General features: G+C 46.9%; 1 protein-coding gene across 5 annotated transcripts in view; it reads left to right on the top strand.

The window, feature by feature from the left end:
• The window catches only part of VWA5B1 (von Willebrand factor A domain containing 5B1), a 69,952-nt gene that overhangs the window by 30,951 nt on the left and 24,888 nt on the right, over positions 1-14,113 (top strand). For all 5 annotated transcript variants that reach the window (XM_081580652.1, XM_081580649.1, XM_081580651.1 and 2 more), the window contains exons 8-12: positions 2,264-2,440; positions 6,942-7,052; positions 9,219-9,421; positions 10,357-10,471; positions 11,903-12,088. In XM_081580652.1, coding sequence (XP_081436778.1) covers positions 2,264-2,440; positions 6,942-7,052; positions 9,219-9,421; positions 10,357-10,471; positions 11,903-12,088 — 792 coding nt within the window. The remainder of the gene's footprint in view (positions 1-2,263; positions 2,441-6,941; positions 7,053-9,218; positions 9,422-10,356; positions 10,472-11,902; positions 12,089-14,113) is intronic.

The raw sequence follows: 14,113 nt of genomic DNA, 5'->3' as shown, positions 1-14,113 counted from the left end.
AGGCATCAATCAGGAAGAGCTGGGTGGGCTGGGCTGTCAAAAACTGTGATTTAACAAAGTGGGAGCAAATGACACAGAGGAAGACACAGATGGAGATGCAGAGAGAAGCAGAGACGAGAGAGAGACAGACAGACTGAAAAAAGCAAAATGATGCACACAGGTCAGCAGCAGACAGAAAATCCCACAGGGATTCATCTTCTCATTTATTCATTCAGCAAACAGGAAGTGCCCAGTAGGCATCAGGCTCTGTTCTAGGCACTGGGGAGACTGAAAATGTCACGACCTTTCCCCCTGGTGCTTAGATTCTAGCACAGGGAAACAGACAAGAAACAAACATATGGATAAGATCAGTTAAGCAAGGGCTAGGGACTGTGAAAGACCTAAAACAGCATGACAGGACAATGAGTGATGAGTCCTGGGCGCTGTTTTGCCAAGTGTTTAGAGGAAGCTTATCTCAGAATGAGACCTGGTGGATTGTGAAAGCCTGGGAGAATGTACAAAGAACTGCAGGCAGAATAACGGTGATGTGCTTGGAAGACAGAAATGTGCCCCCTGTGGCCTGAAATGTGGGGCAAACCCGAGGTGGACAGGTAGGCAGGGGTCAATCCATAAGGGGCTTCATGAGCCCTGGTACGGGCATGAGAGGACACTGGTGCTTAAGCAAGAGAATAACAAGAATGATCACACTGCCTGCTCTGTATACAATAGACCACAGGAAGAGAAAAGGAAGGGAAAGAGGCCAGCAAGGGGCTATTACACAGGTCCAGGCAAACGTCCTGAAAAAAGAAGGTGAATTGAAAATATTAGTCACTCAGTCGCGTCTAACTCTATGCAACCTCATCCACTGTAGCCTGCCAGGCTCCTCTGTCCATGGGATTTCCCAGGCAAGAGTATAGGGGTGGGTTACCATTCCCTTCTCCAGGGGGTCTTCCCGACCCAGGAATCAGACCCAGGTATCCTGGATTGCAGGTGGATTCTTTACCATCTGAGCCCCCAGGGAAACCCAACTTGGGTGTTTACAGTGGGGACAGAGAAGAGGGCACGTTCAGAAGGTATTTGAGCTACAGAACTGGTGGTCCTCTATTGAGGGAGTAGGTATCGATAGGATGAGGAAGAGGGAGGAGTCAAGGATGACTGCTGGGTCTTTGTGTTAAACACCTGGGCGGATAATGATGTCATCTATTGAACTGAGGAAGGGACCCAGACAGACTGAGAAATAGACAGAGAGACGTGTACACACAGCGACAGTCAGATACAGAGACAGAGAAAGATGGGGTGGTGAGATAGGGTGGCAGTGAGGATGGAGAACATGAGATTTGGTGCAGAGGTGACTGCAAGAGTCAAAGACGGTTCGGTAGCAGCAGGACAAGGCCAGCTAAGAGAATCCATGAAAAGACATAGAATTGTGGTGGTGTCCTTCCTTTAATGTTTCCTGAGCCCAGCTTTATACCAAGCTCTATGCTCTATGTGGAGCCCTGGAGATGCAAGAGACTCAAGCATGGTCTGCCTTCAAGTAGCCCCCAAACTAGAGGGGAGACAGAGAGAGGAGCAAAAAAACTCGCAGTGTGAGAAATGCGTGGGTCCCCACGGCAAACAGCAAGAGTGGCAATAGTTGCTGTTCGGCAACAGTTGCTCTGCTGCATGGCGCCCTGCAAGCGCTGCATTTAGCCCATACAACTCTTGTCCTCGTTTCAACGGCAAGGAAACTAAGTAGTCAGGTCCACCTAAGATGGAGGCAGGATTTCCAAAGAGGCAAAACTTGAAGCGACAGTAGGAAGTTTATCAGTGGGAGAGAATCGGTAAACCAGAGAAGCCAAGTTCACAGCCAAGGTGAGCCCGAGAGTGACTTATCCCTGGATGTGAAACAGAAAGAAACCGCTATTCAGCTGAGGATCTGCACATGTGTCAGGGCCTTCCCATCTGCATGCCAGCCCAGTTCATCCTCAGAACTACTCTGAGAGATGGACCTTATTTGTCCCATTTTCCAAAGAAGCAACAGACCCTGACCCAGCATCACACAGCTGGACGGTGAGAGCTGAGATTCAAACCTGGGTCTTCCTGCCTCCAAAGTCCCTGTTGCTATTGCAACCTGTGAACGTCTAGCAGAGGAGCCAGGTAGGGTTAACCTGGAAGTCTTATATGCAGAGGATGAGTGGGATTCTGATCAAACTTGGAGAGTGATGGGGGCCACCAGGGTGAGGCCCCAGGAGTAGCTCTGGGCCCCTTGAATGCTCAAGTGAGAGAGCTTTCCTTTCTCCTCCAGACAGAAATCATCCGGAAACGCCTCCACAAGGACATCCCCCACCATTCCGTCATCATGCTCAACTTCTGCCCCGACCTCCAATCAGTCCAGCCCAACCTGAGGAAGACCCGTGGGGAGTTTATCTTCCTCGTCGACAGGAGTGGCAGTATGAATGGGACCAACATCCAACGTGTCAAGGTACATTTATGAGGACCCCACCCATAAGATCTAGGGTTCCAGGGTAACCAGCTTCTCGGCACTTTCTCCTTCCACACCTGAGCCACTTCTTTAAGTGACTATCTCTGGCTAAGAGACATGATGAGCAATTTTTTTTTTGTATCAGTTTAGACAGAGATCTCTCTGCTCAGTGATATGAGCAGTTATTAACTGTTGTCCATTTTCAAGGGATGAAGTCATCAGTAGCTTCCCTTGGAATTCTCCACAGCTCTGTTGGGTGCCTGCTCTGGCTAAAACGCCTCACTAAGTACTCAGTGGAGAAGGGTACAGAGAAGAGAGGAAGGAAATTAGCATTTGCTGAAGACCTGCTATGAGTCAGACTCTGTGCAGTCACTTAATGCACAGCTTGGTGTTTAATCCAGATAGTAATCCTGTGAGGCTGGTCCAGTTGTCAAAATTTTCCAAAATGGGAAAACCCATCCTGAGAGTTTCAGTAATGTACCCAAGGTCATCGTCTAAAGGTAAACCCCTATCTGTCTGTCTGTTTCTACCATGTGACATCAGAGATTCATTAGATATGGCCCCTGCCATCAAGGAATGTGTCGAATCCAGTGAAATGATTTGGTTCATCTTTTCTTTTTTTCAAATGCCTAATATGTGCAAAGCCCGATGCTTGGACATCCAGAAAGAGTGAAAGTGTTAATTGCTCAGTCATGTCCAGCTCTTTGCGACCTCATGGACCATAGCTCATCAGGCTCCTCTGTCCATGGAATTCTCCAGGCAAGAATACCAGAATAGGTAGCCATTGCCTTCTCCAGGGAATCTTCCTGACCCAGGGATCAAACCCAGGTCTCCTACATTGCAGGCAGATTCTTTCCTGTCTGGAAACAGGGCGGGTTGTAAATGTAGTTCTGCCCTCAAGGAGCTCACAGAGTGGGATTCCCTGGTGGCCCAGTGGTTGGGACTCCACCCTTACACTGCCGAGGGTATGGGTTTCAACCCCTGGTTGGGGAACAAAGATCCTACACACTATGTGGCATAGCCAAACAAAACAAAAAAACAAGAAGCTCACAGTCAAGTGAGGCTTATAACCCTGTTAACCAAGAGCTCCTGGGAGCGTGGTCTTGATGCTTTGGAGAGTTCTGAAGGAGTGCAGGTGAAATAAGAATAAAACCCTCCCTCCACACATCCAGAAGCAGTCCGTCTCCTTCAGGAGATCATTCACCTCAGTTATGGCATTATCCAACTCGTCCTTGTATTTTCAGTTGTGTAGATGTCTGCCTCCTTCTCTGGAATTATTCCCTTATTGGGGGGAAAGAGCAGATCTTCCTCGTCTCTTTCTCCCCATGGGGTCTAGCTCTGTGTTTGTGCATAAAGAGCCCTTGGTCGCTGTTTATTGAACTGGGTAAAGGATTATAGTTCAAGAGAGCAAAGGGTGAGGGACCAAGGAGAGGGCTCTGCTGTCACCTGAAATTTTATCCCTCCCCCTAGCTTGTTCTTGGAGCAAACTCTTGTTTCCAGGGCAACAGGATCAGCAGGGAGGGATGGGGTTAAGTGGGATCCATGATGTCAGCTGTCTCCTCAGCCTTGCTAAGACTGGGTTTGCTTTTGAAGTATGACAGAGCAGTCATATATCAGATCCAAGTTCCTGTTTGAGGCCTCTTGACACTCGGGTGCAGGACTGGTTGGTACCTGTTCCCCACCCCTGCCCACCATCAAAGGCAAGCAGCAAAATGAGGAGCTGTCCACAGTGCTAGAGTACTGAAGCACGCTGCAGGCCTGTGTGGCCGTGTGTATTCCATTCCACAACTGTATCAATTTGTAAGACATCTCTTCAGTTACTCTGGAGTATCATGGGATCATATACCTAAAACATCTCTTGGAGAGCATTTAATCCCCTTTTCCCGCCATTTCCGAGTAAAGACACTGAGGTGACAGAAGGCTAAGTGTTCTTCCCAACATCACAGAGCCGGTGCAAGAACCCGAGCCTTCTGCGTCTTGACTCAGTGCTCATTTTCCTTCCGTTGCTGGCAGGGAATTATACAGACTATTCCACTAAGAAAAGCTCTCTCCTCTGATTGTTGTTCTTGCTGCATAGCTCTGTGGGAAAAGTGATGCCTGAGTTGCAGGGTCAGTTCTGCCACAGACTTGCTATGTGGCTTTGGACATGTTGATTCTCAACTCTGGGCTTCATTTATTCTCGATGAGAGGGGAGGATTTATGCAGGGAGGGCAAGCATATGTCACACATCATTCCATTCCCCTCTCCCAAGCCCAGACAGACATCAATAATTGACCATGATATCTAGTGGTTTATGATGTCTATCTTCTTTGTGAATTGTACCTTTTATCATTAAAAAATATTCATCTCTGTTTCATTTAAAAATAAAAAGATAATTGCCCATGACATTTTTTTCAATGCTGAGCCTGGACTCAATCTCTATATCCTTCTCAGCTTGGTGTTCCAGGCAGTTACTACCAGTCCAATGGAGTTTGTTGATGAGTGGAAATCCAGTTCCTCAATTAAAGGCCTGTTGTCAGAATTCCCTGACAGTAGCTTTCTCTAGCTCTGACTCGTATCTCAGTCCCTTTCCCCTTGGAGTCGCTCATGCTTTCTTTTCCAGTTCAGCTCAGGGAGCTCAAGGTCATCCTTTCACAAATGGCTTTGTGTTGGCACAACCCATTCTGCTAAATGTGCCCCTTTTAGAAAAACTCACAGAAATTACTCAAGCCACAGGTCCCTTTCCCCACTGACAATGAGGCCTTTGAGGGGTTGTTTAAGTCATTAGGTGGCCCATTAGGTTGAAGTTTTAGGAAAAGCTAGGCTTTGGGATATAAGAGAGAATAGAAATCTAAACAGTCACGCCAAAGGGCAAAGTTCAGCCAATTTAATTTCCTGCAGCTGGTCTCCTTCTTCAGCTAGCAATTGCTGCCAAAAGCATGGCTTTAAAAATTGTAATAGGTGTGAGCAGAGACAATCTGTATGGATCAGCAGAGTCTCCTGCTAGCAGCAATACACATGAGCAGCTAATGAAAAAATAAACAAATATTGACTTCTTTTGCAGAAAAACAAAATGAATTGATGCAAGTAATAAAAGGAGATGGAGAGAACATTGATGTTAATACTTACAAAGCGGGGTGGGAGAGAGGCTGCAGGGCTGTGGAGCCTGAAAGACCATATGGTGTGAAAGTTGCCAGGATCTACTTGCTACTGTTTCCTTCTAGACTTTGGAGTATAACAGTTTGTTTCTGTGAAGCTATGTCGAGATCCCTGGGATGCCATCAATAAACCCTGTGAGGGCAGGGAAAAGCCCCTCATTCCTGAGTTCTGTGCCAGGGCAGAGCCAACATGACTAAAGGTCTCAGCGCTCTGCTTTGAAAGACTCAGCCCTGGTCTTAGGGTTTATACCCAGTGCAGCTCCTCAGTTTCCTTATCTGTAAAATAGAGGCATGTTTATTAATATGTATTTCATAAGGCAGGTAATAATAACCATTTACTGAATGTTTTCCTGTGTACCATGCTGAAGTTCAGAAAAATAATGTAAGTAACCCAAGGTCAAGTTAGCAAAGGTGAGATTGAAACCCAGATATGTTTAACTTCAAAGTGTATCTTCTTAACCACTATGCTATAATACATATGATAGAGATGAAATGAGATAATATAAAGTGCTTAGCACATAGTGACTGTTTGACATTGATCATTGCACTGTATCATCGTCATCAATACCATCATTTTCCCACTTGTCATCTCCACCTTCTCTCTGCGTCATTATTTTTTAGAATATACCTTGATGAAGGTCTCCTGGTGTTGCCTAGTCAAATAGATTCAGACCCTTTAATGTTCACAGGCTTGGAGTCAAAGTGACACATTGGCGTCCTGGCTCCACTAATTTACAATCCGGATGCTCACAAACAAATCACTAAACCTCTCTGTACCTCAGCTTTCTCTTGAATAAAATGAGGCTATTATTGTGCCTGCCTCAAAGAGTTATCCTGAAAATTATGTGAGATAATGCATGTAAAGTACATTCTGGGCATTCACCAGATACGAGCTAAAGAGACTGTTCCTAAGAAATGTATCCCTAGTTCATGAGAGTAGGGGCTTTCTGATACAAAAGGCCCTGGATGAGAGCCAGACAGAAGCCTGCTCCATCGCCAGCGGGACCAGGCCATGTGTCTCCCTTAGATGTCAATTTTGTTTTGGCGGAAGGGAATGCATACTTCCGGCTCTCCTTACCGCTCAGGGTCGGTAGGAGGTGAAATGGAACTGGCAAACTAATAGAACGGCTTTGAGAAATCAGACTTGCTACACGGATGAGGAGTTTTATGATGATGGCTTTGGCCCAGGCTCTGGTCAGCATCAGTGAATTTCTTGCTCTGGGGGAGGAAGCGATGTCGGGTGCAGGCAGAGGGCGAAAGGTTCCCCGGGAGGCTGCCTCTGTGCTGGCATGAGAACACTGCTGTGTGATGGCCGAGGGAAGAACCCCTTCTGGAACCCTAAAAATTCCTTCCTTCCCTATTAGGATGCCATGCTGGTGGCTCTTAAGAGCCTCATGCCAACCTGCCTCTTCAACGTCATTGGGTTTGGATCCACGTTTAAAACCCTCTTCCCTTCCAGTCAGACCTACAGTGAGGTAAGGAGGGGGTATGGTTGGGACCAAGAGAGGCTGGGTGGTGAGGAGCAGAGGCAAGAGAGGAAAAGGAAAGAGGAGGCAACCTCAAGGCCTGCCCTCATGGACCCTAACCCTACCCCGTGCCCTCATGGACCCTAACCCTACCCCGTGTAGAACCTAGCTGGTGAGGCCAGGAGCAGAGAACCATAGGGGAGGCTCTCCCCTTGCAGGCCATCTGCTGACCTCCCTCCTCCATAAAATAAGGAACACGTGGGGCGAAGGATGGGTGTGCTCAGGGAGGGAGCGCAGGGAAGAGGGAGGGAGAGGGCACCTTAGGCCTCCCACTCGCTGAAGCCTCCCTCTCATTAGAATGATGGACTCATGCAAGGTTGAGCGAAGGAGTGAATAGCAAGGGGCAGAGGAGTGAATAGGTGGGCAAGGGGGCTGAGAATGGCGCTCCACACAGCTCCATACAGCCACCACTCACGGTGTGTTAACTTACTGCTGCCCTTTCTTTGTTCCTCTTTAAAAATATAAACATCCCTAGAAAAGGTAGCACATCAGATCCCGATTGCTTAGCACGGATGAGGTTTCCTTTTCTGATGAGTGAGGCAGGAGGTGTGGTGGAAAGACCACTAGTCTAGAAATCTTAAGATTTCCAAACCACAAGGTACAGTTTGGAACAAGAAGACCTTGGCCCCAGCAGGATGCTCACAACGGGAGCATCTAGGGGATTCCCTGCTGGCCTAGTGGTTAGGATTCTGGGTTTTTAGTGCCGTGACCCAGGTCCCGTCCCTGGTTGGAGAACTGAGATCCCACAAGCTATGCAGCAAGGCCAAAAAAAAGGGGGAGGGGGGGCGACCCTATACAGGTCCAGACACAGGGAAGAAGGAACGGAGGGATGGAGGGATAGATGGAAGAAGAGAAAAGGAAGGAAGAAATGAAGGGAGAGAGGGAGAGAGAAAGAGGGGGAGAAGATGTAGGAAAGGAGAAAAGAGGGACATAGGAACCACTTTTCAATTAAAAATAACTTCTTTATGGGTTTCTTCAAAACAGAAATAATATATATTGATTGTTTCATGATTTTTAAACCTGGATAGTCGAAAAGAAAAATTTGAAAATCTCCCATCACTAGTCAGAAAAAAGAGAGAAAAAAAGCCACTATTAAGAGCTTAGTATAAATCCCTTCTTGTTCTAAGCATTTGCACACATTTTCAATAAAGATAGGATTAGACCTCCCATACTGTCTGTATAACCTATTTTTCTAACAGAACAGCCTATCCTGAGCATATGTCCATGCCAGTAAGTATTAATCTGCAACATAATCTCAATAGTTGCCTAGTATCTCACTATACAGATAGATTGTGACTTATTTAACTAAAGCCCTACAGTCCAGAATTTAAGCTGTCCCCATTTTTTTCTATTTAGTTATCTTTGCAGCAAAGGCTTTGCTGCTGCTTTGCATCCATCCTTAGTGATTCCCTTGGAATAAATTTCTAGCCTTGCTGGCTCAAAGGGTACCTTACATTTGAGGGATTTTGATATATTCCATCGCTCCAAGTGTGCATGTTGGAAGAGCTGCTTCCTGAGTCAGGATCAGGAGGGCATGTGACATCCAGCAGGGATCTGTCTTTGCTCATTGACATCCATCCAATGCCAGAAACCCTTGGCCAACTGGGTCTCACAGTACTGGTCCACAAGGGAGGAAATCTGAAGCCCAGATGAGGGAAGTGGTTTCCTCAAAGCATCCTAGGAATTTAGTGCCACAGTCGAGCCAGGACTCGAGTCGAGATTTCTAGACTAGTGGTCTTTCCACCACACCTCCTGCCTCACTCCTCAGAAAAGGAAACCTCATCTGTGCTGAGCAATCAGGATCTGATGTGCCACCTTTTCCAGGGATGTTTACATTTTTAAAGAGGAACAAAGAAAGGGCAACAGCAAGCTAATACATCGTGAGTGGTGGCAGCTGGGACATTGGTAGATGGTGTTATTAGGCAGCTCACACCAGAAAACAACCACCTGTTCTTCCTGCACGAGGGGCAGAGATGAAACCAGAAGAGGAGTCAACTCCAGGGAGGCTGAACTAAAATTCAGGGAAACAAAGGACTCATCCTCTGGGTGCTGGGTGCCTCCATGCCATAGGACAGCCCTGGGGATGACCTCCCTGCTCTTGACCTTTCTCTGTAGGAGAACTTGGCCACGGCCTGTGATAACATCCAGAAAATGCGAGCTGACATGGGTGGCACTAACATCCTCTCCCCGCTCAAGTGGGTCATCCGGCAGCCAGTGCTCCGAGGCTACCCGAGGCTTCTCTTCCTGATCACAGATGGTGCCGTCAACAACACTGGGAAGGTGCTGGAGCTGGTGCGAAACCATGCCTTCTCCACCAGGTGGGCACAGGCTGAAGGTCTAGGGCTTGGTTTTTCTGGGCTGCCCTGGGCTGGGGATGCCAGACCTGGGGTAACGTGGAAAATGCCAGAAGGAAAAGCAAGGATCCACAATTCCTCCAGTGCCTTGCTTCCGGGGTAGTGTCCAGTTCAGTTCATTTTAGTCGCTCAGTCGTGTCTGACTCTTTGTGACCCCATGGACTGCACCTCTCCAGGCCTCCCTGTCCATCGCCAACTCCCAGAGTTTACTCAAACTCATGTCCATGGAGTCGGTGATGCCATCCAACCATCTCATCCTCTGTTGTCCCCTTCTCCTCCCGCCTTCAGTCTTTCCCAGCATCAGGGTCTTTTCCAGTGAGTCAGCTCTTCACATCAGGTGGCCAAAGTATTGGAGTTTCAACTTCAACATCAGTCCTTCCAACGAATATTCAGAATTGATTTCCCTTAGGGTGGACAGTTTGGATCTCCTTGCAGTCCAAGGGACTCTCAAGAGTCTTCTCCATCACCACAGTTCAAAAGCATCAATTCTTTGGCACTCAGCTTTCTTTATCATCCAACTCTCACATCCATACATGACCACTGGAAAAACAATAGCCTTGACTAGATGGACCTTTGTTGGTGGTGTGGCTGACTTCAAAGTTTGCCTTTTCCCCACAACGGTTCAGGAGGGATAAGACACCCATGACTTTGCATCCAGGTCCCAAAGAGCAGCCTCAGCAGAGGAAGCCCTTCTTGTTTTGGCTCTGCACTGGGGTGGGAGGTGATGCGCTGTCCATGTGTGAATGAGTGTCCATGGATGCCCCTCTTCCTTCTCCCTCACCCTCTGCGTGAAGCCAGGGCCAGCTCTGAGATAGCTCATGATCTGCCCCTTTCCTATCAGGGGACAAGAATGGCAGAGAGGGTGGGAAGTACCAGTCTCTTTTCTCCCCCTCTCCCAGGTGCTATAGCTTTGGAATTGGACCCAACATCTGCCACAGACTGGTGAAAGGGCTGGCAACTGTGTCCAAGGGCAGTGCTGAGTTCCTGGAGGAGGGGGAGCGGCTGCAACCCAAGGTAGGCAGAAGGACCTCAGTCTCTTCTGGTGCTGGAACCTCAGAAGCCCAGACTGGCCATGCAGCAACTCAGTGGTGGAACTGGGATTTCACCCCAAATCTGAGCTCTCCACTAGGCCACATTGCACCCCAGGGAGAATCACAGGTGGAGGCACAGAGTGGGCAGTTTCTGGAGATAGTATAGGACACTAGATGCCCTTGTCTCCATCCACTGGGTCATGTGTTCCATCCATCCTGGGTGGGTAGGATTGAGGCTGCCAAAGGAATCACTGCCTCTTGGATATGAGTTGTGTCTGGGGTCCTTTCTGGCCATGCTCCTGATGATAATAAATGATGGCTCAGAAGAATCTAAAGGGCCCAGAAGAAATCAGGGCAATTAGTCTTTTCTCCAGGTCCCGCATAATTGGCACAAGTAATCCAGCCCTTAGAGAGTCTTTGTGTTGGTCCATACCCTCCAGGGATAAGAAACAACAAAGCTCAAGAGCAAGAGGTTTCTTGAGGGATTAAAATCTGTAGAAGGGAAGAGGAAACAGGGAGGAAAACTCTTTAGTCCATGTGCAGATGCAGCACTTGTGAAAGGGAAGGAGGGAAACAGAATTGAGCAGGGAGACCCTCGGACGTCAGTGCAGATCTGGCAAGGTCTTAACCAACCCCCCAGGGATCTCTGGATCAAGAGTTGCCCATTAGGTCATCTGTGTTGGGTGGAAAGGCCAGGCACTGCTCATTTGTTGCCTGGGGGCTTCCAGGGAGAGGTGTGGTCTTGGTTTGAAAGCTGAGGCATTGCACGTGGAAACTGCCATCTAACTGCATTCCTTGCAGCAAAAGAGCACAGTCCGTCTCAAAGGGAAAACTGAAAGTGCATCTCTACGACTGCCATACTCCCCAGATCATTTTTTCTCCACCTTTGCAGTACATTTGAGGAAATCACTCTAGGGGATGCTAAGCCACTAAGTGCTAAACTAGCTGTCATTTGTCTTGTGGCAGATACTTCAAATGCAGTATCCCAGGCGGTCCTCTCAACTACCCTGAGAGTGGAGAATTACTGACTCCCTTTAACAGATAGGGACCCAGGACGGTCTGTGGCCCAGGAAGGCAAATTCACTTGCTCAAAATCACTATTCAGTCCATGTTTTGACACAACTTTCTGTACGCCCCTGGCTCATCATAATCCTACTTTGAGTCTTGGGTTTTTCTCATTTATAAAATGCTAAGCTTAGAAGTGACAGCAAAGACCTGCCCCAGCTCTGACATTCTAGGAGTCTAAGAAGTGTGGACGCGTATTTACTGCTGAATGAGTCGCCCCAAGGTCTCTTGTCACTTCCTCTCTGCTGCTTCTCCTCACGCTCACACTCACATGGTCTTCATGCTCTTCACGTGTGCATATCTGCGCTCACACATCCCCCCCAACCTGTGTTCTGACCTTGCCCAACAGATGGTCAAATCCCTGAAGAAGGCTATGGCCCCGGTGCTGAGTGACGTGACTGTGGAGTGGGTCTTCCCTGAGACAGCTGAGGTCCTGATCTCACCTGTCAGCAGCAGTTCCCTCTTCCCCGGAGAACGGCTGGTGGGGTATGGCATTGTCTGTGATGCCTCTTTATACATCTCCAGTCCTAGAACTGTAAGTATTTTAGAAATTCCAGGAGTCGGTGGGGGTCCAGAACCCTGCCCACAAAGCCATCCATGGCCGGAAAGACTGTTTATTTGTGGCAGCCAGGAGCCAATTGGATTTGGGTTTACTGCTGTGGGGTATGGTGGCTAGGCCATAGACATTCAGTCAAGAAGTGACCGCTTGGATAAAGGCTGCTGTCTCAGTCTGTGGTTCTCCAGGTCCCCTGCAGCTGAAGAACTTGGGGAACGTGTTTAACATGTAGAGCCCTTGCTCCAACCCAGGTCTGCTGAATAAAACTTAGCAAATAAGGCCCAAGAACATGCATTTTACATAATTGACCCAAAGTAGGTTATGGGTATATTTGATGAACAATTCAGTTCAGAACAGCACTCACGTTTCCTTCCCCCAAACACTTTAATCCAGCCGTATGTCCTTAGAAGAATTTGTGTTTTATTTCTTAACATGGATAATTCTGTTGTATGTGGTGGCAGAAGTGGGATAAAAGTGAGGAACTTCTCAAAGGGAGGTGAAATCCTAAATGCTAAAATGTATAAGATTGCCTGAGAAGCTATTTTCTCAGCTATTTTCTCTTAGCTTCCCTCTTTACTCTTTTGTAAGTCTCTCAACTCCCCTTTAAAGGATTTGTCATCTTATTTTGTTTTTAAACCAGAGTCACGAACTCAATGCCCAGAGGGACTGGGCAGGTATAAAATGAATGAAATGAACTTGTTATAAAAATTGAAGGGGAAATATCATGAAGGATAGCAGACATTCCTGATAGAAGAAATGAGTGGTGGTGAGGAATATAGCAAACTGGATCACACACACCCTGTCTAAATTGTCAGCCCCTACTCAGATCTAACAAAGGGTTGCCATGGAAGAGTGTAGACCTTGTGTTAAATATGTTTCTAATCTTTCAAGAAAAGTTAGAATTTTATTTGAAATTTTAAGATTTTAGAAAGCTATAGAATCTCTTAAGAACCATGGTCAGTAATGGTAAGTGTATTCTGGAGAGTGGGGTGTTCAACTGCAGAGAAAACATGCTAAACCAAACACTGGTGAGACTTTGCACAGACTAGGCCCTTCTTGGAGGTCTGGGAGATAGTAGGTCATCCACAGACTCTACTCCTAGCAGGGATGATCAAATCCATTCTCTTGTCCTTACGCATGAGACTAGCAATGCTTTCTCCTCCTACTAGAAGAGTTGTTGGGTAAAGAGTGTGATCATGATTTACCCTCCTGAAAGGCAATCTAGAAATAACTAATAAAATTAGACATATATAACTATTCAACCCAGCAAAACCTCCTAAGAGTCAAATACATAGAAACAAAAGTGATGTAATAGATTTATGGCCAAGAATTTATTGTAATATTTTTTATAGTGGCAAAAAAATAAATGGCCACAAAGCAAATGCTTCATAATAAGAGGTGGTACAATATCGTAGTCAAATGTTTAAAAGAGTAGTTGATGTGAAAGATTTCCAACATGTTTTAAGTGTGAAATTCAAGCTACTGACAAAATGTAAGTAATATGGTCCAGATTTTGTAATACTACTGCTGCTGCTTCTAAGTCGCTTTAGTCGTGTCCAACCCTGTGCAACCCCATAGATGGCAGCCCACCAGGCTCCCCCGTCCCTGGGATTCTCTAGGCAAGCACACTGTTGCTTCTCCAATGCATGAAAGTGAAAAGTGAAAGTGAAGTCGCTCAGTCATGTCTGACTCTTCGCAACCCCATGGACTGCAGCCTACCAGGCTCCTCCGTCCACGGGATTTTCCAGGCCAGAGTACTGGAGTGGGGTGCCATTGCCTTCTCCATTTGTAATACAAGATGACCACAAAAACCTTTATCTTTTTTATGTTTATATCATGGGGAATGGAATGAGGGCAACAGAAGGTTCATGCTGTTATTTTTGTTTGTCTATGTGGAGACAGCAATAGCATTTAGAATTACATTTTTAATTTAATAAAGAATATAATTATAAACATTAACAGCATAAATGATATGAAAAACCATTTCCATTCATCATCCCTTAA

This window comes from Giraffa tippelskirchi, chromosome 3, assembly GCF_054371585.1.
Source record: "Giraffa tippelskirchi isolate mGirTip1 chromosome 3, T2T-mGirTip1v1.2.pri, whole genome shotgun sequence".
NCBI lineage: Eukaryota > Metazoa > Chordata > Mammalia > Artiodactyla > Giraffidae > Giraffa > Giraffa tippelskirchi.
The sequence above is the reverse complement of the archived record's forward strand: the minus strand, read 5'-3'. Positions and strand labels throughout refer to the sequence as shown.